We start from the raw sequence: 27,842 nt of genomic DNA, 5'->3' as shown, positions 1-27,842 counted from the left end.
CCCACTCGCCACCTCCAACAGCACCGTCAGGCAGAGGCACCAGGGGCAGATGCACGAGATGCAGCAAGAGCAGATGCATGAGATGAAAAGGAGAGGAGGACGTGAGTGCTACCGGAGAGAAGCAGACACCGTAAAGATAGCGCCGGTCAGCCAGTGGCGCTCCCCTTGTGGACGCCGGTCAGCCAGTGTAGATGCCGCCGCCGGATCTCGTGCAGCTGGATCTTGTGCTGCTGCCCTTCTGTGCCGTAGCCGCCGCCCGTGCACTACAGCGCTCTCTTCGCGTGCTTTCTTTCCACGCCGCCGAGACGGGTATTGTTTCCAGGCCGGGATGAGGTGGGAACGACCGGGATGGACCGGGGTTGAGGCCCGAGCGGGCATAAACGAATGTTGTTTTTGTATGGGCCGGGATTTCAACCAAGTGGATTTGTTCCATAGGGTTTTCATTCTGATTCAGACCAATACCGGCCCAACCGAACAAAGCCTAAATGTATCAAGGGGGATTTCCAATTCTCTGGCATGTGTATTGCTCAAGTGCTCTTCACGTGCTTCCAGATCGCATCCACATATTGGTTGGCAGTGGCTGTGTTCAGATGGGTAACGTCAGTGCTGCACTTCTTGTTGGGGCATATTCTGGACTCTCTATCTTCAGCTGCTTCTTTGCCTACTTTAGAAGCTGTTTTGCGGCTATTCTGGGTCTCAAGGCCTCCAAAGCATTCTTTGGCGGGCTAAGAGCATCTCCAATAGTTATGTAAATTTAGCACCATAAATTATAGATTTAAGAAGTTGTTAAAACACTTTAAGGAGTAGAAAAATTATGTGCTCAAACAGTTCCTTATTTATTGGTTGTTAATTTTTAAAGTTGTCTACGTCAACAAAAAAAATAAGCGAGCTTGCTTTCTAATTTTAATTGAGTCTGCGGTAGAAATCAATATCAACAATCTTCCTTGATGTCGAAGTTATCGATGGAAGGCCATATGGTCGTGGCGATGACGTGAAGACATCACAGGATGTGCTCTAACGACGCCTTGACATAAGAGGTTGTCTAGCAGTAGCGGCATCAAGACATCTAGGTGCTGGAGATGGATTTGTGGTCAACAGGACAGTGGGACAACGCAAAACAGTGGCAAAAGTATGGTTTTCACGATGGATTTAGTATCAACATTGATTTAGGGAGTTCCAACAAGGTTGATAAATGTATAGATGGAATTGTGTTTTGTAGGGACTTTGTACATTTAGGGAACTGATTTACATAACTGTTGGAGAATAGTTTTTTCCGAAAACTTGTTAAATTTATATTTAGGGACTTGTTTACATAACTACTAGAGATGCTCTAATGGACTCCGTATTCAAGGCTCCCATGTCATTTTTTGACTCAACACCAGTGGGAAGAATTTTAACGAGGGTATGGTTGTTATTTTATTTTACCGTATTTGTTCAAATAAGATCATAGTACTAACGTTTTTCAACAAAAAAGGAGAATTTAAAATTCAAGTGTTGGCCTATGCAGGCATCTTCAGATTTGAGCATTCTAGACTTCGACATACCCTAATCGATGGCTTTTGTGGCGACGGGCGGCATTGAGGTTGTTACCACAGTACTGGTCATGGGTACTGTAACTTGGCAAGTCCTGGTTGTAGCGATCCCAGTTGTTGTCACCATGATATATGTTCAGGTCAGTACACATTGCTGCGAGAAATAACTCTAGTTAGTTAATGTATCTAGCGAGTTTTTGAGCTAACACGTAGTTTTCAATTCAATCAAAACATGAAGAGGCACTACGTTTCCTCAGCTAGGGAGCTAGTAAGACTCAACGGAACAACAAAGGCACCTGTAATGAACTATGCATCAGAATCAATTCTCGGTGTGGTGACGATCAGGGCATTTGCAGCAACTGAGAGGTTTATCTACAGCAACATGCAGCTCATCGACACTGATGCCACACTGTTCTTCCATACCGTTGCCGCACAAGAGTGGGTACTCATAAGAGTAGAGGCACTGCAGTCCTTGACAATAATCACAGCAGCATTGTTCCTTGTTCTAGTTCCTCCAGGAGCAATTTCTCCGGGTAGCCACATTACCATTATAACTACATCTTCCTTCCCAATGGTATCTTTGGAGTTTGGACTGATGGAATATTACCGGTATGATCTTATTTCAGGCTTTGCAGGACTTTGTCTCTCCTATGCTTTGACTTTAACTTCAGCACAAGTATTCTTGACAAGGTTCTATTCGTACTTGGAAAACTACATCATCTCGGTTGAACGAATCAAGCAGTATATGCACCTCCCAGTGGAACCACCTGCCATTATACCAGATAGTAGACCTCCAACCTCATGGCCGCAGGAGAGAAGGATAGACCTGCAAGATTTGAAGGTAAGATGTTTGTTTTCCACAGTATCCTAGAAGCTTTCTAAGAAATTGACTCGCTGTCATGTACTCCATGAGCAGATAAGATACCGTCCAAATGCGCCGCTTGTCCTCCAAGGAATCACTTGCACTTTTGCTGCTGGGAACAAGATTGGGGTTGCAGGGAGGACAGGAAGTGGAAAATCAACACTTATCAGCTCATTGTTCCGTCTCGTTGATCCGGCGGGTGGGAGGATACTTATTGACAAGTTGGATATTTGCTCCATTGGCCTTAAGGATCTAAGAACTAAACTAAGTATTATCCCTCGAGAACCTACACTTTTCAGGGGAACCGTGCACAACAATTTGGATCCCCTTGGCCAGTGTTGACACATTTTTATGGCGTCAAACACTCAACACGAACCAGCGGTGGTGCTCTCTGCACAGGGGTGGATGGTCCGCGCGCAGGGGGCGGACGGTCTGCGGCCTGGTGCGAGGCTAGTGTTCCTGCCTGACGGCCGGACGGTCCGCGCGTGTGTAGGGGCGGCGGAAGATCGCCGGCGGCGCCTGGATCTCGCTCCCGGGAGGGACCCCGTTGGGGAGGAGAGATCCTACGAGTTGTGTAGGCTCAGGCAGGCCGACCTAGACTCCTCTAATCGACGTAGAGTCGAAGAGAAGCGAATAATTTGGGGATCAGAAGGCTAAACTAGAACTAGACTAGAACTACTCCTAGGGAATAAATGCGAGATAAAAGTGTTTTTGATTCGATTGATGATCACAAATCGGCCGTATACCTCTCTATTTATAGAGGAGGGGGGCTGGACCCTTGACGCAACTGATTTCCGAGCTAATTTCGTGAATCTAGCTAACAACCGTAGCACAAAACTCGGAACCCTAATCTGCTCTGCGCACGCGCGGACCGTCCGGCCCACAGGCGCGGACTGTCCGGACCGCGGACTGTCCGGCCTCAGGGTCGGACCGTCCGCACGCTAATTTTGGTGCCAAACATATGCCCCCTGCCTTTTGGTGGAGATGGGCAAACCAAAAGCATCTTAACTCGATGTGATCACATCGGTTTTCTTAAGCATCTTGCCACATGCTAGGATGGTACTGCTTGAGGAAACGCCCATTCAAAGCTTTGGGTAAATCCTTGCCTTGTAATGTTTATAGTAAATAGGTGTTACCAGATATTACCTGTTTTACTTTATAAGGACCCTCCCAGCTTGGCGACCATTTTCCAAACTTTCGGTCTTTATTCCTTAGAGGCAGGATGGTCTTCCACACCAGGTCCCCTACTTGAAATGACTTTGCTTTGACCTTCTTGTTGTAGGCCCTGGCTAACATGATCTTGTCCTTTTCTATTGCTCCCAAAGCTATCACCCTCTTGTCGGTCACCTCATCAATATTATCCATCATTGCATTATAATAATCAGTGAGAGTTAAATCATTTTGTCTGGCGAACCTAACAGCATTCAAACTTATTTCTACAGGCAACACTGCTTCCTGCACATAGACAAGCTCAAAAGGAGATACTTTAGTAGCACTATGTTTAGATATTCTGTGAGCCCATAAAGCTTCGGACAAAATCTTATGCCAATGTTTAGGATTATCAGATATCTTCTTTTTTATCAAGTTAATCAATGTTCTATTACTAGACTCGGCCTGTCCATTGGTCTGAGCATAATATGGAGATGAATTAAGCAACTTAATTCTATATAATTCAACAAATTCACGTACCTCCTTTGACATAAAAGAAGTCCCTTGATCTGTAGTCAAGGTCTGGGGAATGCCGAATCTATGAATAATATGCTCAGTTATGAACTCAATTACCTTCTTGTGTGTCATGTTCTTTAGAGCAACAGATTCAGTCCATTTGGTAAAGTAGTCAGTGGCAACTAACACGAACCGATGCCCCTTTGATGATGAAGGATGAATTTCCCCAATAAAGTCTAATCCCCATCCTCTGAAAGGCCAAGGCTTGATGATAGGATGTAATTCGGCTGCAGGGACCAACTGTAGGTCGCCGAATTTTTGACACACTTGGCAACCCTTGTAGTACTTGAAACAATCAGCTATCATATTAGGCCAATAAAAACCAGACCTTCGCAACAACCACTTTATCTTTGGAGCCGATTGATGGGTACCACAAATTCCTTCATGTACTTCGGCCATGGCTAATATAGCATCATCTGGGCCCAAGCACCTAAGCAAGACGTCGTTGACTGTTCGGCGGTAGAGCTCATCACTCATCAAAACATACTTGAAAGTTGTACGCCGAATGTTCTTATCTGTCCTGACATTGGGATTTCGTAAATAATTAGTTATGGACGTCCTCCAATCTCTTGCCTCGGCTTCATTATCAGCCGAATCGATTAGGAGAACTTTCCTGGTAACCCCGGACAGTCCGGCGTCTTCACGCGGACGGTCCGCGACCTGGGGATTTGGCCTTGCACTGGTTATCAGATTTTCAGTATTGTGAAATTTCCCTCGCTTTACCCGATAGCCTGATGCATCTTGTGCCAAATTGTTAGCTCTATGATTCTCAACCCTAGAGATATGACGAATACTGAATTCGTCAAAAGAATGGATTATGCTCCAACATTCTTCAAGGTAACTATTTAGAGTACCATCAAAACATTGATATTCTTCTAACACCTGTTGGACGACCAGCTGAGAATCACCAAATGCCTTCACATGTTTTACTCCCATACAATTTAAAAGTTCCAAGCCGAATAAAAGGGCTTCATATTCGGCTTGATTGTTAGTGCAATAAGTTTTCAATCGGCTAGAGAAGTCGAAGGAGACATCACTTGATGAAACAAGTACAATGCCAATCCCTTGCCCTTCATTGCAAACTGATCCATCAAAATATAAAGTCCAAGGAGTAATAGTGAGGTATGACATGTCTAGTTTATGAGTATCATTAATCCGATGTTCTACAATAAAATCTGCTACGACCTGGCCTCTCATAGATTTTAATGGTTCCTAGGCCAAGTCATATTCTATGAGTGCATAAGCCCACTTACCAATTCTACCACTCATAATTGGGTTATGCAACATGTATTTAATTACATCGGCTTGACCAGAAACAGTGCAATGACTAGACAGTAAATAACATCTACACTTGGTGCATGCATAAAACAAGTATAAGCATAACTTCTCAATAAAAGTGTACCTCATTTCAGCATCCACCAACCTCTGACTTAGATATGTCACCACATGCTCCTTTCCTTCAATTTCTTGTGTCAGAACAGCCCCAATGACCTTATCTTCAGCTCCAATGTATAATCGGAATGGTACTCCTGCTCGTGGTGCTTTTAATACGGGAGCTGAAGACAAGTATTTTTTAATGAGATCAAATGCTTCCTGCTGCTCTGCCCCCAAGCGAATTCGGCATCATTCTTAAGCCGAAGGATAGGGGTGAAGGCATCAATCTTTCCGGCTAGGTTAGAAATAAACCTTCGTAAATAATTCACCTTGCCGAGAAACTTCTGCACTTCGACCTTACAGGTCGGAGGTCCCACATTCCGAATAGACTTAATTCGGTCAGGGTCTATCTCTATGCCTTGTTCATGGATGATAAATCCTAAAAACTTACCAGCCGACACCCCAAAAGCACATTTACGTGGGTTCATTTTCAAACCATACCGACGCATTTTATCAAAGGCTTTGCACAAATCAGCTATATGAGAACTAAACTCAGCCAATTTGACTACAATATCATCAATGTAGACTTCCACAGTGTTTCCTAACAACTCATGGAAAATCAAATTCATAGCCATCTGATAAGTAGCACCAGCATTTTTAAGACCAAATGACTTGACAACCCATTCAAATAAACCAATGAAGCCTGGACATATGAAGGCCGTTTTAGACGCATCCTCTTCGGCCATAAAAATCTGATTATATCCGGCATTACCATCAATAAAGCTAATAATTCTATTTTCTGATGCATTATTGATTAATGTGTCGGTTATGGGCATGTGATACTCATCTTTAGGAGTTGCTCTATTTAAATTGCGAAAATCAATGCATACTCTAAGCTTATCTGACTCCTTCTTCTCCACCGACACAATATTGGAGACCCATTCTGCGTATCTGCAAGGTCTAATAAAATCAGCTTCTAGCAGTCGGTGGATTTCGTCCTTGATCCGTGGGAGAAGGTCTGGACGAAATGTTCTAACTTTCTGCTTGAAAGGCCTGAAACCAGACTTAATAGGCAACCGATGCTCTACGATCTCTCGGCTTAATCCAGGCATCTCAGTGTAATTCTAAGCAAAGCAATCTGAATATTCCTTCAATAGATCGATCATCTCATTTCTAGGATCGGTCTCCAGGGTCTTGTTTACAAAAGTCGGCCTTGTAGTTTTACCATCTCCTATGTCAATCTCCTCCAAAGGATCAACCGATGTAAACCCATGTCCTAGTTTATCAAGATCTCTGAATTCCTCTATCATGTCCCCCACAGAGGAATCAGATGATCTTTGTGTGATGGCGGGCTTTTCGGTCTCGGGGACCAGGTCATCCGTAACACTGTCTTTACGCTACGGTAGATGTTCGGTCTTAAAGGCCGAACTGTTTTGTGAAAGACCAGACCATCCGGCCTTAGAAGCCGAATTGTCCGTAACCAAAGACTCATGAACTTTGTGTGTACTCATTGTGGCGGAACCGTCCGAATTATTCCAACTTAAGTGCCCAAGTCCCGCCTTAGAGGCTAGACCACACTTAAATGGGAATAACACGTCAGTCCCTTGGATCTAGTCCGACGAGGCCACTAACAGGATCAAGTACCACGTACTCACTCGATGGTGAGGCACAGAGCAAATACAATAAAGCATAAAACCATACATTAAGGAGTATTAAGTTTATTACATCATCATCGAAGTTTTAGCAAAGGTAGTCATCATTATTCGGAATGCAGCGGAATAAAACTAATGATAAATGGACAGAGAGATGGGGAAGCCTGTCCCATCACTCCTCATGCTCCTCCTCAGCCGAGGTAGGGTCCCACTCGACTGTCTAACCCGGTGGCAAGATGGATGGCCAAGTCACTCCAGCAACCATGTCCTCCAGAGAACCTGTAAAATTATGCCACAAGCAAGGCTGAGTATACTAATACTCAGCTAGACTTACCCGGTGTGAGGAGTCTACTCCTCTACCTCTAGACATGCAGATGTTTGGCTGAGGGGTTTGGTTGCCAAAAGCACTAGCTGAGTCTACAAATCAAGTTTTAGCTTTTTCAAGTTTTAGTGTGACTCTCTTAAGACTAAACGTGTACTATCTACTCATTCATGGTATCAAGCAATTTAGCAATAAACATCTTTTGCCAAATCATCACCTTTTCACTTGTTACTCAATGCAGTACAATGGATCAATCAGTCTCATTGGCTGCGAGAAGCAGACGATTCGAATCGAGTTTTTATCCTTGCAAGGTAAACCTAAACACACGACATGGTGAGGAACTCCGTCCCCACACACATCAACCGTCCCCATCGATTCCCCGTCAGCAGATCAGGGCTCACCACCTTGGCGTATAATGCCTCACTGACCCCGACTGTCGTCGTGCAGTGACCGCACTTGTACCCACCATAACCGGAATGGAAGACCATGTCTCAGGTCGCGTGAGGAGTAAAGTCTGTTGCCAGGTTCAATCAGGTGCTAGGCTTACCGATTTACCATATTTCTCGGCATGTGCTTAGTACGTTTAAACGCTTGACACAGGTATCTGCACGTTAATCCTTATTCCAATTCCATCTTGTAGCCCACGCATCCCCATGGATTCGTGTTTACCGACCAACATCAATATGATATGAAAGTAGATACAACTAAATTCCTGACCTCGCGTGAGTGCTAGAAAAATCACTCGACTTCTACCGAGATCCCTAATTAGCAAAAGCAGCTACTCGACCTAGCATACTAGTATCCATCTCAAAGGAAATCCTGAGGTAATGCAACTAGGGTTTCAGGCAACTCCTACACTTAAGTGCACAATACAAGCCTACAATCATTAAGTGCAGTAAAATAATATATATAGAACTGGTTATGCATAAACCGGGGCTTGCCTTCCAAAGCTGGGGCAGGCAGATCCTCTGGGGCAGGCTCTGGTGCTGGATCCGGGGCTACCTCCTGAGCAACTCCTTGCTCCGGCACGAGGATGTACTCTCCGTTCGCGAGGTTACAATCTATCGAATGCAATGAATAAGATATATGTATGCTATGATATGTAGAATTTATTAACAATTATGCCTAGTGCAGAAAAACCAAGTTAGTTAATAACTTAGGGTTTCCTTGTTATAAGAGGCTCTTAGTGTTTTATGCTTACCAATTTAGTTTTGAGATTTTGCCTAAGCATAATGGATTAAGACTTGAATTGCCTCTTAAATGTTTTAGTAGGCACTCAAGGGGTTTTGCTGGTTTGGTTAGGGTAACATTAGTCTCCACTATTATTTTCCCCTTTTCATTTTCTATTTATGGTTTTAGGGTGGGTTTGAACTACAACAGTGATTTAAATTTTTCCAAAAATTCTGTAAAAATTACAGTGGGTTACTATTGGTCACTGTAGTCTGTCCTATAAATTTGAGGCCCAGAATAATTAGAATATGCCCTGGACAAAAAATAACAAAAGTTGGGGCAAAGGGGCCACTTTGCACTACAACTCTTACCTAGGGGTTGGTTCTGTACTAGGAGTCATTTTTGCTGGTATCTATAGGTAATAACATGCTTCTGTGCCAAAAATCACAGAGGGCTACTTAGTGGTTATTTAGTTATGATTTTCTAAAGTTTAATGCTTAAAAGACATTTACAACTAACTTGTTATTTGAAAAATGTCAAACAACAGAACTCATAATTTTTCTATGTTTATAATAACAAAAATTAGTTATCCCAAGGTTTGGGGTGTTTTCTCCTCAGGATTATTTTTCTAGGGTTTTTCTAAGTTTTCCTTGTTTTCTTAACAAAAAAGGTATCTTGTTTCTTTTGTACTAAACAAGGGTCTAACAAAATTTTCTAGTGAACTATACTGAATAAGAGAGCTAACAAAAATGTGGGTGCTCCTTGGTTCTTATTTTAAACTACCTTTTATATTTTCTTTAACTTTAAGCTAAAAATGATTTAAATAGCAAACTCTATCTTAATTTGGTGTACAGAGGGGTTTATTATTTTTAAACAGGTTAGGAAGTGATTAAGTACTTCTCTGAATTTCCTTAATCCCAGTCTAATAGTGTAGCTATTTTTTCCCATTTCATTTAGCTTTTGACCAGTTAATCATTTAAATCAAAACTTTGAAGTTTTCTGCAACACTTAGGGGTTTTATATTTTTCCTAAGTAGTTTACATTATTTAGGATCTGGCAAAATTAGTTTGACTCGATTTGGATGAACCAAACTGAATTTATGAATTTTTCAAGTTATGTTTTTATTTAAATCAGAATATTTAAAAGGTTTTCTGGAAAACCCATTTGCATTGAAGACCCTGGGTTCTTTCTAAATCAATCCCTTCATTTATACCCCTGCGCCACTATTCCTTTGAGTCACTGACATTGCACAAAACCCCCTGACCCTAACCGAAATCTGACCAGCGCTCCCTGGCTGGCTTAAACAGTACCCGCGGCATAGATTATGGTGGCGAGGCTTACCAGCGGCAGTAGAGCTCCGGTGGGGTTGTCAGTGACGTAGGGGAGGTCACAGCAATCACGTTGGTGTGCGGGTCGGCGTCAGAGGTGGTTGGAGCGATCCTGGCCACGAGTGTAGGCAGCGGAGGTCGTCGGTGGCTCCTGCTCCGGCCAAACCACGGTGGTATAGTTCAATTAATCGGCACGAGGAGCTCCACTGGGTGACGTAGAGGCTATGCGTGCAGTGAATTGGAAAATGGTGCAGAGACTCACCCGGTCCACGTGCTCCGGCGGGGTTCCGAACTCTGGCGAGCACGATTGCGCTATTCCGGTGGCGGGGGTCCTCGGTTCAAGCTCGGGAAAGCTTCACGGCCTCCTAGTGGAGCTATCTAAGGGATTGGATCGAGCGGAGAAGGGCGGGAAAGGGTTCGGCCACGGTGGTTGCCCTCGGGCGGCTCTGGCGGGTCGTGGGGAGGTCGCCGGAGCTGCGGGCGAGCTCTGGAGAGTTAGGCGCGGTGCGGGGGAGGCAACAGGGAAGCTAGCCGGGCACTGGGGAGGGCTTTATAGCCATGGCGCGGGCGGGGTCACGGGGCGGCCGTGGGCATGCGGGGGTTCACGTACGGGCGTGCTCTGAGCGCGCCCCCGAGTGTCAGCCCTCGTCGAACACGTGTGGGTTTGCTTCTGCCATGGTTCAACGACCGATTTGAGCGCCTTAGCGTGCAGATCTTGGCAAAACCCCCGTGTACTGTCTCTTCCTTGCACCAAATCCTGCCTTTTTTATGTGAGTTCCAAGCAAGGATACGGTTGGGGTAGAGAGATATAGAGGCGAGAAGTCGGCTCTGTTAGAGCTGTCCACACCGAGACAAAAGCTATGCCAAGTCGTGTCAAACGACTTAGGGTTGGGTTCAAACTTTTCCAGGGTGTTCTAGGGGTCTTTAGGCACCACTTTGTCAATTGGGCCAAGTGGTTTTGAAGTTTGAAATAGGGTGAACATGTTTGATCTTTGGAAACGGGTTGGTTTTGGACTTAGAAGAATTCTGATTTTTCTCTTAGGTCTCTCCCTTTGGTGAACCTTTTAGGGTTTTTCTGAAACCTTTTTGGGGTCACATTCTTACTATTTTTAGTAGGGTATTAGGTGTACTACAATTGTTATAATTGGCCCAAGTCATGATCATGTGGTTTTTATAACCTTTTGGTCATACTCACTTATAGTGCTCCAATTGTCCAAAGGGGTTTGCATTAGGTTTTTGGCAATTCTCCCCATTATATGTGCATGATAAGCCAAGGCATGACATTCAAGATGGGTTGCACTTACTTAGGGTCTTGATTTCCAAGTTTGGAGTCCTTTACTCCAGTTAAGTCACATGTGATGATGGGTTTTACTTATGTAGCCTGGAGTGAAAACTCTAAGTAACACCTAGGGTGTTACAGCCCTCCCCCTTAAAGGAATCTCATCCCGAGATTTTAGGTAGAGTCCTTTGGAGGGGTGCCATGAAGGTGTGCTGGTGTGTTGCTCCTTCCTTTATCTAAGCTTCTCTAGTTAACTGCTCTTCGAATGTCATTCTCTTTGCGACTTCAGAAGGAAGTCCTTTTGGAGTCATTTACGATACCTTTAACATGTAAGTTTTTCTTATATTTAGATTCAAAGGGCAGGTGGGGGTGGGGTTTTTGGATTACGTACCGACTCCTTTGGGCAGAAAGTCGGGGAAGCGAGAACGTAGAAAATCCTCAGTCTCCCATGTGGCTTCTTCTACTGAATGATGACTCCACTGAACCTTATACATTCTGATCGACCTTGCCTGCGTTGATCTCTCCTTTTGATCCAATACCTTGACGGGGTGCTCTTGATTAGACAAGTCTGGTTCTATCTCAATTTCCGGTTCAGGTAGTACTTTAGTGGGTAAGCGGACACATTTCCGTAGCTGAGATACATGGAACACATCATGAACTGCTGACATGTGGGGTGGCAACTCTAATTGATATGCTACGGGTCCACAATTTGCTTTGATCTCATAGGGTCCAATGTAGCGAGGAGCTAACTTGCCCTTGATTCCAAATCTCTGAACACCTTTGGTGGGTGACACCTTAAGATAAACATGATCTCCCACTCCAAACTGTAGAGGCTTCCTCCTCTTGTCATGATAGCTCTTTTGCCTGGCCTGAGCAGCTTCTAGGTTCCTCTTAATAACTCTGACCTTTTCCTCTGCTTCAAGTACCAAGTCTGGTCCAAATATTTCCCTCTCTCCTGCTTGAGACCAATTTAGCGGTGTCCTACACCTTCTTCCATACAAGGCCTCAAAAGGTGCCATCTGTAGACTGGACTGGTAGCTGTTATTATAAGAAAATTCTGCCAAGGAAAGGCACTTGTCCCAATTTTTACCATAGTGTAGCACACAGGCTCGCAACATGTCTTTGAGGATTTGGTTCACTCTTTCTGACTGACCATCTGTCTACGGATGGTATGCTGAGCTTCTTATTGCACGGGTCCCAAGTGATTCTTGGAGCTGCTCCCAAAAGCGTGCCACAAACAGTGCTCCCCTGTCAGACACAATGGTCTTCGGAATTCCATGCAAACACACTATTTGATCAATATAGATTTCTGCATACTTCTCTGTCTTGTGGGTGGTATGCACTAGCAAGAAATGCACTGTTTTGGTCAACCTATCCACAATGACCCAGATGGAATCATGGTGCCGGGCGGTATTGGGCAATCCCACGATAAAATCCATGCAAATATCCTCCCATTTCCAGGATGGTATGGGAAGGGGCTGTAAGGTGCCTGCTACCTTTAAATGGCTGGCCTTGACTCTCTGGCAAGTGTCGCATTCAGATACATACTTAGCAATTTCCCTCTTCATTCTGGTCCACCAGTACAAAGATCTGAGGTCATGATACATCTTGTTACTGCCGGGGTGCATGGAGAATTTGGAAAGGTGAGCTTCATCCAATATCTTCTTTCTGAGCTCGGGGTTCTTGGGAACAACCAATCGGTCTCCAAACCATAGAATCCCTTTGCTGTCCTAACAGAAGCATTTATATTTTTCTGCCTTTTGTTCGATCATTTCCTTAATAACTTGAACACCCTTGTCACCAATCTGAGCCATGACTATCTGCTCATGTAAAGTGGGCTCCACTGAGATATAACTCAAGGCACCAGAGGAAACAACCTCTAGGTTCAGCTTGCACAACTCATCACATAGGGTGGTGATTCTTGCATCCATATTCATACAATTGCACTGGGCTTTCCTGCTTAAGGCATCTGCCACAACATTGGCTTTGCTAGGATGGTAATGTACCTCCAAATCATAGTCCTTGATTAGCTCTAACCATCTTCTCTGTCTCATATTAAGATCAGCCTGTGTGAAGATATATTTGAGACTCTTATGATTCGTGTAAATATTACACTGAGCTCCCATCAAGTAATGTCTCCAAATCTTGAGAGCATGAACCACGGCTGCTAACTCCAGATCATGTGTGGGGTAGTTCTGCTCATGGGGTCTGAGTGCTCGGGAGGCATAAGCAATGACTCGGTTGTCTTGCATCAAGACACATCCCAATCCAGTACCGGAAGCATCGCAATAAACCTCAAAGGGCTTGGTGTTGTCAGGTTGAGCTAGCACTGGTGCTGTTGTCAAATGCTGCCTTAGTGTATGAAAGGCATCCTCACACTTCTGGCTCCATTCATACTTGACTCCTTTCTTCAATAACTCAGTCATTGGCTTGGCAATCCTGGAGAAATCCGGAATAAATCGTCGGTAATACCCTGCCAATCCAAGAAAACTCCGAATCTGCCGCACTATGGTAGGAGGTTTCCAATTCATCACTTCTTGTACCTTATCAGGATCAACTGATATCCCATCCTGAGAAATTGTGTGACCCAAAAATTTAATTTCTCTCAGCCAGAAATCACATTTAGACAACTTAGCATATAGACGATGATCGCACAGTCGCTGAAGCATGATGTGTAGATGCTCAGTATGCTCGTCTTCATTCTTGGAATAGACCAGAATATCATCAATGAAAACCACCACAAATTTGACCAGTTCTGGCATGAATACTGAGTTCATTAGGTACATGAAATAAGCCGGGGCATTGGTCAGCCCAAAAGACATCACCAAAAACTCATAAAGCCCATATCTGGTAGAGAAAGCCGTCTTGGGAATATCGCTGGCACAGATCTTGATCTGATGGTAGCCCGAGCGAAGGTCTATCTTGGAGAACACTTTGACTCCCACCAACTGATCAAACAAAACATCAATGCGGGGCAGTGGGTATTTGTTCTTGATGGTCACCGCATTGAGAGGGCGGTAATCGACACACATCCTCAGACTTTCATCCTTCTTCTTTACAAACAAGGCTGGACATCCCCATGGTGAAGTACTCGAGCGAATAAACCCCTTGTCCAACAACTCTTGCAGTTGCTTTTTGAATTCCGCCAATTCCGCTGGAGGCATCCTATAAGGTCTCTTGGATATAGGAGCAGTTCCGGGTTGCAATTCAATTGTGAACTCTATGTCTCTATCGGGTGGCATCCCTGGCAATTCATCCAGAAAAACATCTGGGTAGTCACAGACCACTGGGATTCTCTCAACCGGGGACTCTACCATAACGAAGGCACAGGAACGGGTACAACCCTGATCGGGCAGATATTATGTGGTCTCACCACAAGTAGGCGAGTGCACCTCAATGGCCCTTGCTGCAATATCAATTACTGCCTGATGTCTTGTTAACCAGTCAGTTCCCAATATGATATCCACGCTATCCAAACCCAAAATGAGGAGGTTGGTTTTGATTATCAGACTACCAAACTTTATAGGCACATTCTTGTTGATTTTGATAGGTGGCAACCCTGCCTCCTGGTGTTGAAATTGTAATACCCCCATTTGTGTGATGGAAAGGTAGCTGACATTTGGCACTAAATTTTGTACTGATAAAACTATGTGATGCACCAGAATCAAAAAGAATAATTGCAGGATATTTCAAAACTGAAAAGATACCAGTTATGATAGGTGCTCCTTCCGGAATGTCAGCCATGGTGGTGAAGTTGAGCCTGCCTTGTCTCACTTGCACCTTCTGCCTCTTGCCTTGATTCTGGTTGGAATTCTGTCCCTGCCTCTGCTGGTTTCTGGGGCAATTCTTAGCATAATGTCCGGTGTTACCGCAAGTGAAACACCTGTTGTCATTGGCCTGACGGTACTGCTGCTGCTGCTGATTGTTCCTCTGCACTAGGGACTGAGAGCGGTTGGGTGCCTGCTGCTGCTGTTGGGGTCGAATCACCCAACGTCCTTGCTGCTGCTGGGGTCCCCTGTTCTGGGTGTCAGATACAATCCTGAAGCGCTGTGGCTGAGCTGAAGGTCCTGCCACAGGGGTCTTCCTCTTCTTTTTTGCCTGGCAGGCTGTAATGCAGTCATCCTGAGAAATGGCCATGTTGACTAACTCATTGTAACTGTTAGCCCTGACGGTGTTGAGACGGTCGCGGAGCTTAGTGCTGAGCCCCCTCCTGAACCTGTCCCTCTTCTTCTCGTCGGTGTCTGCATGATATCCGGCATACTAGCACAGGTCATTGAAGGCCTGAGCGTACTGCAACACTATCCGGTTCCCCGGAGTGAGTGCCAGAAACTCATTGAGCTTGCGGTCCATGATGCGTGCTGGTATATGATGCCCCCTGAAAGCTGCCTTGAACTCTCTCCATTCCACCTCATGGTCAACTGGTTGCATAGCAAGGAAATGATCCCACCATGTCCGCGCGGGTCCGCGAAGCTGTTGGGTGGCGAACCTGACCTTAGTCACCTCTGAGCAAACTCCATTAAGTAGTGGGAATTTGGATTCCACTACCCTCAGCCATACATTAGCATCAAGTGGGTCCTCCGCCCTGGTGAACAACGGTGGTTGGGTACTGAGAAACTCCTGATAAGTGGCTGCCGCCGGGTGACGCTGATGGTCACCACCACCATAATGCTGAGGTGGTGGCTGACGCTGAGCCAACTGTCGCAAAATCTCGTTCTGCTGAGCCATCAGCTCTGGCAGAGTAGGAGGCAGTGGCGGTGGTGGAGGAACGCGCTCATTCTGTCCACGACGCCCTCTTCCTGGCATCTGAAAAAAAAATCAAGGATGCTTTCAATATCACATTTCCGATGTCAAGGTCCCTACGCGGTGAAAGGTTTGCAAGGATAAAACCACTATATATATTTTCTTGCATAAATTAGAAAAGATTCCACATGGCATAAAACTTTCCTTCATAAATTAAAACTGACATCATTCATCATCCAACTTCCAAAAGAGTTTGTTGCGGTTTACATCAGTAACTCAAGAGACTCAACTCTATCTAGTCTAGTACCCCAAGGGTGCAAAAGCTAAGCTAGCCTCGAGGAGTTCTACCGCAACTGACTTCTAACTCTATCCTTGCGACCTAGTGAGCAAACGAGGCAACGCTCGACTCGGGGGAAGGTGGTCTCCCTGAGCCAGCAGTGTCCAAGCTGGAGGCAGGCTCCTCTCCTCCCTCAATGTCGACATCTTCGTTGGCCTCCATGTCCTGGATCTCCTGGTGGTGCATATCCAGATGCTGGTTAGCCTCCGCAAGCTGCTGCTGAGTGTTGATAAGCTGATCCTCGAGAACCTCGATGGTGTTCTCCCTGGTTCCCACTAACTCCTCAAGCTCTTGGATCTCATTTGACAATTGTTCCACTTGTAAGTCTTTTTCCACCATCTCAGTGGACAAGTCTACCACAAGTTCCTCTCTGTTATCCAAGGTGATCTTGGTAGCCTCCAACAATGCCATCAGATGGGACATTGTCTCTCCTCGCATCACTTGCAGACGATACAGGGCATTCATGCACCGCACCGTCAAGTGAGCGGTCTGACCTGGGTAGATAGCCCATATATCCTTGGCATGCTCCACTCGGTCCTTCCACATTGGGTCGTCCTCCTTCTCCGCGGGGAACAAACCAATGGGGTGAGTGGACAGCTCCAAGGGGTGGAATCCACAGAAGGTGGTCAGTCCGTGAAGAGCAATCGCCTCGATAGTATCCTCAGCCCTGTATCTAAAAGACTCATAGTCCAGCGAACGCCAGCCTTGCTGCAGGGAATGAGGCTCTAGGGTCATCCTCACCCTACAGCGGGGCACTCGGTGCTTCTCGAACAACTGCACCACATACTGGGGAGGCGTCGTGTAACCAGCTCCCTGAAGTACCTCCCACAAGATACGGGGGAAACCCTCTCGTGCAAGTCTGTCCGTGTGGGACTGTGCATTCCCTTCGTCCGAGGATCCGTGAGAAGTCATCTGTGTACGGTTAAGCGTAAGTAAAAGAAAAAGAACTATAAAAAAGATCACAACTCAGCCTCTCTATAACTACGACAATGGCATTGGGTGTACTTAATCTGTCATTATTGTGTATTAAAGTTCTTACCCAATTATCAAGTATTTTAATTAAGGATGCATGCATGCTCGTCCTAAGCGACCTCATTTCAACTTAGAGGGAATAGGAAGGAACTCCCATCCCTTATAGTAGCCTGTAGGGCTTACTCAAATAGCCACCTAGCTACCCCTATATCATTCTAAGGCTTCACGTCCTAGGTCTATCCTGATCGTCCTATGATCTATCCAACATTTGTCTCTATCAAGTTTTACTTTGAAAAAAGATGGTATTTATGATTTAATGATTCCTCTGTGGTGGTACGAGCTTCGATACCAGATGTGGCGAACCGTCCAAATTATTCCAACTTAAGTGCCCAAGTCCCGCCTTAGAGGATAGACCACACTTAAATGGGAATAACACGTCAGTCCCTCGGATCTAGTCCGACGAGGCCACTAATAGGATCAAGTACCACGTACTCACTTGATGGTGAGGCACAGAGCAAATACAATAAAGCATAAAACCATACATTAAGGAGTATTAAGTTTATTACATCATCATCGAAGTTTTAGCAAAAGTAGTCATCATTGTTTGGAATGCAGCGGCATAAAACTAACGATAAATAGACAGAGAGATGTGGAAGCCTGTCCCATCACTCCTCATGCTCCTCCTCAGCCGAGGTAGGGTCCCACTCGACTGTCCAACCTGGTGGCAAGATGGATGGCCAAGTCACTCCAGCAACCATGTCCTCCAGAGAACCTGTAAAATTATGCCACAAGCAAGGCTGAGTATACTAATACTCAGCTAGACTTACCCGGTGTGAGGAGTCTACTCCTCTACCTCTAGACATGCAGCTGTTTGGCTGAGGGGTTTGGTTGCCAAAAGCACTAGCTAAGTCTACAAATCAAGTTTTAGCTTTTTCAAGTTTTAGTGTGACTCTCTTAAGAGTAAACGTGTACTATCTACTCATTCATGGTATCAAGCAATTTAGCAATCAACATCTTTTGCCAAATCACCACCTTTCCACTTGTTACTCAATGCAGTACAATGGATCAAGCAGTCTCATTGGCTGCGAGAAGCAGACGATTCGAATCGAGTTTTTATCCTTGCAAGGTAAACCTAAACACACGACATGGTGAGGCACTCCGTCCCCACACACATCAACCGTCCCCATCGATTCCCCGTCAGCAGATCAGGGCTCACTGCCTTGGTGTACAATGCCTCACTGACCCCGACTGCCGTCGTGCAGTGACCGCACTTGTACCCACCATAACTGGAATGGGAGACCACGTCTCAGGTCGCGTGAGGAGTAAAGTCTGCTGCCAGGTTCAATCAGGTACTAGGCTTACCGATTTACCATATTTCTCGGCATGTGCTTAGTACGTTCAAACGCTTGACACAGGTATCCGCACGTTAATCCTTATTCCAATTCCATCTTGTAGCCCACGCATCCCCATGGATTCGTTTTTACCGACCAACATCAGTATGATATGAAAGTAGATACAACCAAATTCCTGACCTCGCGCGAGTGCTAGAAAAATCACTCGACTTCTACCGAGATCCCTAATTAGCAAAAGCAGCTACTCGACCTAGCATACTAGTATCCATCTCAAAGGAAATCCTGAGGTAATGCAACTAGGGTTTCAGGCAACTCCTACTCTTAAGTGCACAATACAAGCCTACAATGATTAAGTGCAGTAAAATAATATATATATATAGAACTGGTTATGCATAAACCAGGCTTGCCTTCCAAAGCTGGGGCAGGCAGATCCTCTGGGGCAGGCTCTGGTGCTGGATCCGGGGCTACCTCGTGAGCAACTCCTTGCTCCAGCATGAGGATGTACTCTCCGTCTGCGAGGTTACAATCTATCGAATGCAATGAATAAGATATATGTATGCTATGATAAGTAGAATTTAGTAACAATTATGCCTAGTGCAGAAAAACCAAGTTAGTTAATAACTTAGGGTTTCCTTGTTATAAGAGGCTCTTAGTGTTTTATGCTTACCAATTTAGTATTGAGATTTTGCCTAAGAATAATGGATTAAGACTTGAATTGCCTCTTAAATGTTTTAGTAGGCACTCAAGGGGTTTTGCTGGTTTGGTTAGGGTAACATTAGTCTCCACTATTAATTTCCCCTTTTCATTTTCTATTTATGATTTTAGGGTGGGTTTGAACTACAACAGTGATTTAAATTTTTCCAAAAATTCTGTAAAAATTACAGTGGGTTACTATTGGTCACTGTAGTCTGTCCTATAAATTTGAGGTCCAGAATAATTAGAATATGCCCTGGACAAAAAATAACAAAAGTTGGGGCAAAGGGGTCACTTTGCACTACAACTCTTACCTAGGGGTTGGTTCTGTACTAGGAGTCATTTTTGCTGGTATCTATAGATAATAACATGCTTCTGTGCCAAAAATCATAGAGGGCTACTTAGTGGTTATTTAGTTATGATTTTCTAAAGTTTAATGCTTAAAAGACATTTACAACTAACTTGTTATTTGAAAAATGTCAAACAGCAGAACTCATAATTTTTCTATGTTTATAATAACAAAAATTAGTTATCCCAAGGTTTGGGGTGTTTTCTCCTCAGGATTATTTTTCTAGGGTTTTTCTAAGTTTTCCTTGTTTTCTTAACAAAAAAGGTATCTCATTTCTTTTGTACTAAACAAGGGTCTAACAAATTTTTCTAGTGAACTATACTGAATAAGAGAGCTAACAAAAATGTGGGTGCTCCTTGGTTCTTATTTTAAACTACCTTTTATATTTTCTTTAACTTTAAGCTAAAAATGATTTAAATGGCAAACTCTACTTTAATTTGGTGTACAGAGGAGTTTATTATTTTTAAACAGGTTAGGAAGTGATTAAGTACTTCTCTAAATTTTCTTAATCCCAGTCTAATAGTGTAGCTATTTTTTCCCATTTCATTTAGCTTTTGACCAGTTAATCATTTAAATCAAAACTTTGAAGTTTTCTGCAACACTTAGGAGTTTTATATTTTTCCTAAGTAGTTTACATTATTTAGGATCTGACAAAATTAGTTTGACTCGATTTGGATGAACCAAACTGAAGTTATGAAATTTTCAAGTTCTGTTTGTATTTAAATCAGAATATTTAAAAGGTTTTGTGGAAAACCCATTTGCATCGAAGACCCTGGGTTCTTTCTAAATCAATCCCTTCATTTATACCCCTGCGCCACTATTCCTTTGAGTCGCTGACATTGCACAAAACCCCCTGACCCTAACCGAAATCTGACCCACGCTCCCTAGCTCGCTTAAACAGTACCCGCGACATAGATTACGGCGGCGAGGCTTACCGGTGGCAGTAGAGCTCCGGCGGGGTTGTCAGTGACGTAGGGGAGGTCACGGCGGTCACGTCGGTGTGTGGGTCGGCGTCAGAGGTGGTCGGAGCGATCCTGGCCACGAGCGCAGGCGGCGGAGGTCGTCGGCGGCTCCTGCTCCGGCCAAACCACGATGGTATAGTTCAATTAATCGGCACGAGGAGCTCCACGGGGTGACGTAGAGGCTATGCGTGCAGTGAATTGGAAAATGGTGCAGAGACTCACCCGGTCCACGTGCTCCGGCGGGGTTCCGAACTCCGGCGAGCACGATTGCGCTATTCCGGTGGCGGGGGTCCTCGGTTCAAGCTCGGGCAAGCTTCACGGCCTCCTAGTGGAGCTATTTAAGGGCTTGGATCGAGGTGAGAAGGGCGGGAAAGGGTTCGACCACGGTGGTTGCCATCGGGCGGCTCTGGCGGGTCGCGGGGAGGTCGCCGGAGCTGCGGGCGAGCTCTGGAGAGTTAGGCGCGGTGCGAGAGAAGGCAACGGGGAAGCTAGCTAGGCACTGGGGAGGGCTTTATAGCCTTGGCGCGGGCGGGGTCACGGGGCAGCCGCGGGCGCGCGGGGGTTGGCATACGGGCGTGCTCTGAGCGCCCCCCCGAGTGTCAGCCCTCGTCGAACACGTGTGGGTTTGCTTCTGCCATGGTTCAACGGCCGATTTGAGCGCCTTAGCGTGCAGATCTTGGCAAAACCCCCGTGTACGGTCTCTTCCCTGCACCAAATCCTACCTTTTTTATGTGAGTTCCAAGCAAGGGTACGGTCGGGCTAGAGATATATAGAGGCGAGAAGTCGGCTCTGTCAGAGCTGTCCACACCGAGACAAAAGCTATGCCAAGTCGTGTCAAATGACTTAGGGTTGGGTTCAAACTTTTCCAGGGTGTTCTAGGGGTCTTTAGGCGCCACTTTGTCAATTGTGCCAAGTGGTTTTGAAGTTTGAAAGAGGGTGAACATGTTTGATCTTTGGAAAAGGGTTGGTTTTGGACTTAGAAGAATTCTGATTTTTCTCTTAGGTCTCTCCCTTTGGTGAACCTTTTAGGGTTTTTCTAAAACCTTTTTGGGGTCACATCCTTACTATTTTTAGTAGGGTATTAGGTGTACTACAATTGTTATAATTGGCCCAAGTCATGATCATGTGGTTTTTATAACCTTTTGGTCATACTCACTAATAGTGCTCCAATTGTCCAAAGGGGTTTGCATTAGGTTTTGGGCAATTCTCCCCATTATATGTGCATGATAAGCCAAGGCATGACATTCAAGATGGGTTGCACTTACTTAGGGTCTTGATTTCCATGTTTGGAGTCCTTTACTCCAGTTAAGTCACATGTGATGATGGGTTTTACTTGTGTAGCCTGGAGTGAAAACTCTAAGTAACACCTGGGGTGTTACACTCATCATTTAAACTTTATTTAGGATTTAGCCGATTCTCCATCGGCTCTAGCATTACAGGAATGAAACCCTTCTTATCTATACTTATGAACTGATAATCAGAAAAATCTACTCCTGTGAGACATGTAGCAGTCTCATAAGTCCAGAGTACATGGGCATCGACCACAGCGATACAGGCTGATACATCAGCATGTACTTGTTCTACATCATCGCCTACCCATTGTATTAACATTTGATGTAATGTAGAAGGTATACATTGATTGGCATGAATCCAATCTCTACCTAGGATTAAACTGTAATTTCCTTCTACATCAACGACGAAGAATGCAACAGCAAGGGTCTTAGTCCCGATGGTTAATTCAACGGACGTGACTTCCCTGGCTTTGATCGAACTATCAGTTCCAACACCGCTGAGGGTCATGTTGGTCTTGACAAGTTCGTCATCTTGTTTACCTAATTTTCTGTATAATGAGTAAGGCATTAGATTTACAGCCGCCCCCTCCATCTACCAACATTTTAGCAATCGGTATCCCATCAATGTGACCGCGCACGAAGAGCGACTTTAAATGATTTACCGATTCCTTTGGTTTAGTAAAGGCGACTTCTTTAGGACCAAAATCAAACTGGGCAACAACAGGTTCATCGTCGCCGACAATAGTACAATCGGTGGACAATGTAATAACATTTATGTCCATACCTGGGCGCTCTGGAGAAGCCTCGTAGTCGACCAGGTCTTCTCCCAGTAGGTCGTCTTCTTCCATTGATGTTGGTATGTCGTTGGAGGCTTCCTGGTGTGGTGCGGACGGTCCGGACTCTGAGGGAAGACGGTCCGCGCCTGGTGCAGATTGTCCGGCCTTGCTGGCCAAGCTATCTGTCGTAGCTGCAGGGTGCTGCACAAGTGTTGTTTTATTTTCTATTTTCGTGGCCGTTTGTTTTTTCAACGGCCTTTGGTCTCCATTTCTTTTGTGGTGGCGGGTACTGTGGATGTGTGTCATTGAATATCTTTTCCGCCTCCTTCTCCTGGCTCTCCTTTGCTCTAAGGCGCTGCAATTTCCGCTTTTGGGACCGTGTCAATCCCGCTGGGCACCATCGAGGCATGGAGTATTTTGGATCGGCTATTTTGATGGTAGCCGTATCTTCTTTTTTGGTTGTGTTGGCCGATTCGCCAAAAATCATCAGCCCTTTATTATCTTCTTGTATGATAACATCTGCAGTACCTACTTTGATGATGTCCTTTTTTGTTGTTCTTTCAGTTGCTGCAGGCATATGCCCCCCTGCCGGATTGGTCGGCCTTGGAGGCCGAGTAGTCCGGCAATCTTGTTGGGTCTGTGCCTGGTGACCGGATTGAGCGGCGCTCAATCGGTCTTGTGCTGGTGGTGCCAACCTGTTGAATACTGATGTTTGGGGTGCCCCCCAAGCGGGGCACTGTGGCATCCCAAACGAATATGGTGGCATGCCCCACATTTGATTTGGAACATATGGTGGAGGCATGTATGTGTATGGATATGGCATAGGTGAATATGGAGGTGGAGGTGTCCATGCAGGTATGTTAGGTCTCAATTGCACAGTATGACCTTTCATTTCTTCCGATTGGTGAGGTGGTCCAATCGGCCTTACCTGACGTTGCTCATGAACAGGTGAGCGGGGTCGCTTTGCTGGCCGGTCTCTGGGGCCGGCCTTCTTTTTCATGTACTTAGACAATAATTGATCGAAGGTCGGGCCGGTTTTGACCAACCGACCAGCTGCCTTGAATGTATTTGTTTTCCACATACCTATCTCTGGTCGTCGTGGTTTGAAGGTACATGGCCGCTGCGAGTCTTGAGTGGGGCCGGACCGTCCACTTGAATTCTCCGGACCGTTTGGCGTGGTCCCGGACCGTCCGCGCCTGTGTGTCGGACCGTCCGGGATGCGCAGCACGGGTTCCTGCTCCTTGGTCTGTGCCTGCCTTCCAACGGCGGAGGTCGTGATGGTCACCTTAATAGTTTCCCCTCCATCGGGAGTCTTCTCTGCCACCACTTTTCTGCAAGAAATTTTATGATTCTCATCGGCCTCTCTTGCATTGACGATGACTTTCTCTTTGCCTTTGCCTTTATCGGATGTGTTTGGCTGAACCAGGACTTTCTTGCCCTCAAAGTCGATCATGTTCATTGGAAAGGGCTCTGTATCCACCTGCATTTCCTGAAATTTCAATTGTCCCTCGTTAATGGCCGATTGAATCTGTCGACGGAATACATTACAATCATTAGTGGCATGAGAAAATGAGTTATGCCACTTGCAGTATGCTCGACATTTTAGCTCATCGGCGGATGGAACAGTGTGATTTGTTTTAATGTTGTCATTTTTGAGTAATTCATCAAATATTTTATCACATTTACCAACATTAAATGTAAACTTAACTTCCTCTTGCCGTTTCTTCTGAACCGGCTGCAAGGAGGAACAAGCCGAAGATTTGGCCTGCTTAGGCCAAACCATTTCAGCAGTATAAACTTCTGTTGATTCGTCATCTGAGCTACTTTGGTCGCACTCAACTATATGCACGTTGTGACGAATTGTTTTAGCAGTTTCTTTGCTTCGGCTTTCACAGGCCAAAGCTCTCTCGTGTAACTGTGCTAGTGTAAAAAATTGGATGCCTTCTAATCTTTCTTTTAAATAATATCGCAGACCATTAAAGGCTAATCCTGCTAGCTGTTTTTCTGCTAAATGAATTTGGAAGCATCGGTTTCTTATATCCCAGAAAAAGTGATCTAATTCATAGTCACCAGAGAAAAAGTGATCATGGAATTTTTGTTCTAAATCCCCCCATGATAAAATAGAATTAGGAGGTAAAGTGGCGTACCATGCAAACACGGTTCCTGTTAAAGATAATGAAAATAAACGTACGCGAAATGCTTCTGTGTCGGCCAATTCTCCTAATTATGCTAAAAACTGGCCTATGTGTTCGCGCGTGTTTTTTCCTTAGTCACCCGAAAATTTTGCGAATTCGGGTATCCTGGTTCCCTGTGGGTATGGGTGGTGATCAAATCGGCTGTCATAAGATTTCCGATATTATTGCCCCCCAAGGACCATGCTTACTCCGAGCTTATCTCGGAATGCCCCAGCTATTTCCTCTCTCACTATGTCAATGGCAGCCGGTGCGAGACCACCAGCTCTTTGGTCAAACATAAGTGGGGTTGGCTGGATATTAGCATGTTGTCTTTCCCCCCATGGGATTGAGCTATGCGGTGCATTGCCATTTGCCCTATATGGCTCATAGGATTGATCGTTCCTTTCCGACCTTCTAGGTGGGGTCGGAAAGCTTTCCTGGGCTCTGGATTTTGAATTAATGGGCTGATGCATAGCATAGTGTGTTAGGAAGTGTTGCTGGGACGAGTGAGGATTCAGGTAACGATCCTCCTCAAAAAGGTCATGCGCGGATTGTTCGGACATTGGCTCAGACCGTCCGTCGTGGTATGCGGACGATCTGACTGGGTAGTTTGAATTTTGTGCAAAACGATGTGGCTCGAGCACATGTGTTGGTAATTCATTAAAAATGGGCCCGAACGTTGCTGGCCCGGAAGGTCCGCGCTTACGTGCGGACGGTCCGGGCATGTGTAGATCGACTGTTTTGCTGTCGATTTGTGGTTGCTCAGGGTATGTGTCCATCGGCATCCCATAAAGGGGTTGTGACTGGTCGTGACAACCTGTATCCGATGTATTACACGTGTTACCCCCTAACTCAATCTCGTGCGAAGGAAAATTTGCGATATTAGATTTATCAAATGCATGTACTAGTCTCCTATAATCGTTTTGCATACCCCCTATGATATTTTGCATTTGTTCACGCTGTTCATCTACATAATTCCTAAGAGATTGTAGCTCGTTAGTATTACTTACATTGGGGATATCTGGTGTGTGTCGGAGCGAAGCCGGATCCGTCGCCCGATGTCGGACGGCCTTGTTGTTCCTATCCACTTTGAAGTTGGCCAAGAACTTTGCGATCATCTGCTCCTTGTGCTCCTCGAACTGGAGCTGTTCGTCAGCCGACAAGGTCTCCCAAGTCGGCTCTATGATGTTGCTTGGGGAAATATCAGAGCTATCCCTTTAACCAGCCATTGAGGGCCGATTTGATGAGTCTATATTTGTCTTCCCTAGCGGAGTCGCCAAAAAGTATGTTGACACCTTTTTAGGGCGCCAAACACTCAACACGAACCAGCGGCGGTGCTCTCTGCACAGGGGCGGACGGTCCGCGCGCAGGAGCCGGACGGTCCGCGGCCTGGTGCGAGGCTAATGTTCCTGCCTGACGGCCGGACGGTCCGCGCCCTGGGGCCGGACGGTCCGCGCGTGCGCAGGGGCGACGAAAGATCGCCAGCGGCGCCTGGATCTCGCTCCCGGGAGGGACCCCGTCGGGGAGGAGAGATCCTAAGAGTTGTCTAGGCTCGGGCAGGCCGACCTAGACTCCTCTAATCGACGTAGAGTCGAAGAGAAGCGAATAATTTGGGGATCAGAAGGCTAAACTAGAACTAGACTAGAACTACTCCTAGGGAATAAATGCGAGATAAAAGTGTTTTTGATTCGATTGATGATCACAAATCGGCTGTATACCTCTCTGTTTATAGAGGAGGGGGCTGGACCCTTTACACAACTGATTTCCGAGCTAATTCCGCGAATCTAGCTAACAACCATAGCACAAAACTCGGAACCCTAATCTGCTCTGCGCACGCGCGGACCGTCCGGCCCACAGGCGCGGACTGTCCAGACCGTGGACTGTCCGGCCTCAGTGCCGGACCGTCCGCACGCTCATTTTGGTGCCAAATAGCCAGCATTCTGATGAAGAGATATGGGAGGTTAGAAAAACTGTCATGACTCCAAAATCTATAACAAGTTTTAAAATGTAAATGCAAATTCTCACATAATACCCCTTCTGTTACCACAAGCAGTAGAAGCTTGCCATTTTAAAGATCTAATCATACTAAACTTAACCATATTGCTACATGCCTGTGTGGACAATAAAATATCATGTTTTCTGATATGCGCTACATGCAATGACTATTTCAGGCCTTGGAGAAGTGTCAACTGAAGACAGCAATCAGCACCACCTCTGCTCTTCTGGATACAGTTGGTATGTGAAGATAAAATTATACCCAAATCAATTTATATCCTATTAAAGAGAAACTAAACACAATCCGTTTGTTCATGCAAAATAAAATTGTGGTAGTGAGTGATGATGGCGATAACTGGAGTGCTGGACAGCGTCAGCTCTTCTGTCTTGGCAGAGTTCTACGCAGGAACAAAATTCTAGTTCTAGACGAGGCAACAGCATCCATCGACTCTGCAACAGATGCAATCCTGCAGAAAGTAATCAGGCAGCAGTTCTCAAGTTGCACGGTTATAACCATAGCTCACAGGGTACCAACTGTGACAGACAGTGACAAGGTCATGGTCCTGTCCTACGGTATGTTATACAAAACATTTTTCGTCATGTAGCATCTGCAGAAAAGTCCAATTCATTCCTCGGAATATCAGTATGACAGATAAACTATCAATGCCTTATATGATATATTACAAGTATATCACCAAGCTTACTCTATACGTGTATGTGTATATGTATGATTCATGACGATGATTTTCTAATTGTGCAGGGAAGCTTCTAGAATATGAAACACCAGCCAAGCTGTTGGAAGACAAACAATCAGCATTTGCTAAACTTGTGGCTGAGTATTGGGCTAATACCAAGAGAAATTCAACATGATCTACCATTATTGCAGGACATGATAAAAGATATGATCATTTTAATCAAGATATCGAAAGATTCAAGGGTTCTCAAATTGAATCTTT

At 45.3% G+C, this 27,842-nt stretch overlaps 1 protein-coding gene across 1 annotated transcript; it reads left to right on the top strand.

Moving 5' to 3' along the window:
* Positions 1-1,329: 1,329 nt before the first annotated feature.
* LOC103639971 (ABC transporter C family member 8) lies at positions 1,330-27,842 on the top strand. The gene is made up of 9 exons (XM_035962831.1): positions 1,330-1,402; positions 1,508-1,672; positions 1,771-2,065; positions 2,159-2,373; positions 2,449-2,729; positions 26,824-26,851; positions 27,063-27,126; positions 27,223-27,459; positions 27,647-27,842. Exons 2-9 carry the CDS (start codon positions 1,553-1,555, stop codon positions 27,754-27,756), a joined length of 1,350 nt encoding a protein of 449 aa, XP_035818724.1. The 5' UTR covers positions 1,330-1,402; positions 1,508-1,552; the 3' UTR covers positions 27,757-27,842.

Source organism: Zea mays, chromosome 9, assembly GCF_902167145.1.
Source record: "Zea mays cultivar B73 chromosome 9, Zm-B73-REFERENCE-NAM-5.0, whole genome shotgun sequence".
NCBI classification, from domain to species: Eukaryota; Viridiplantae; Streptophyta; class Magnoliopsida; order Poales; family Poaceae; genus Zea; species Zea mays.
The sequence above is the reverse complement of the archived record's forward strand: the minus strand, read 5'-3'. Positions and strand labels throughout refer to the sequence as shown.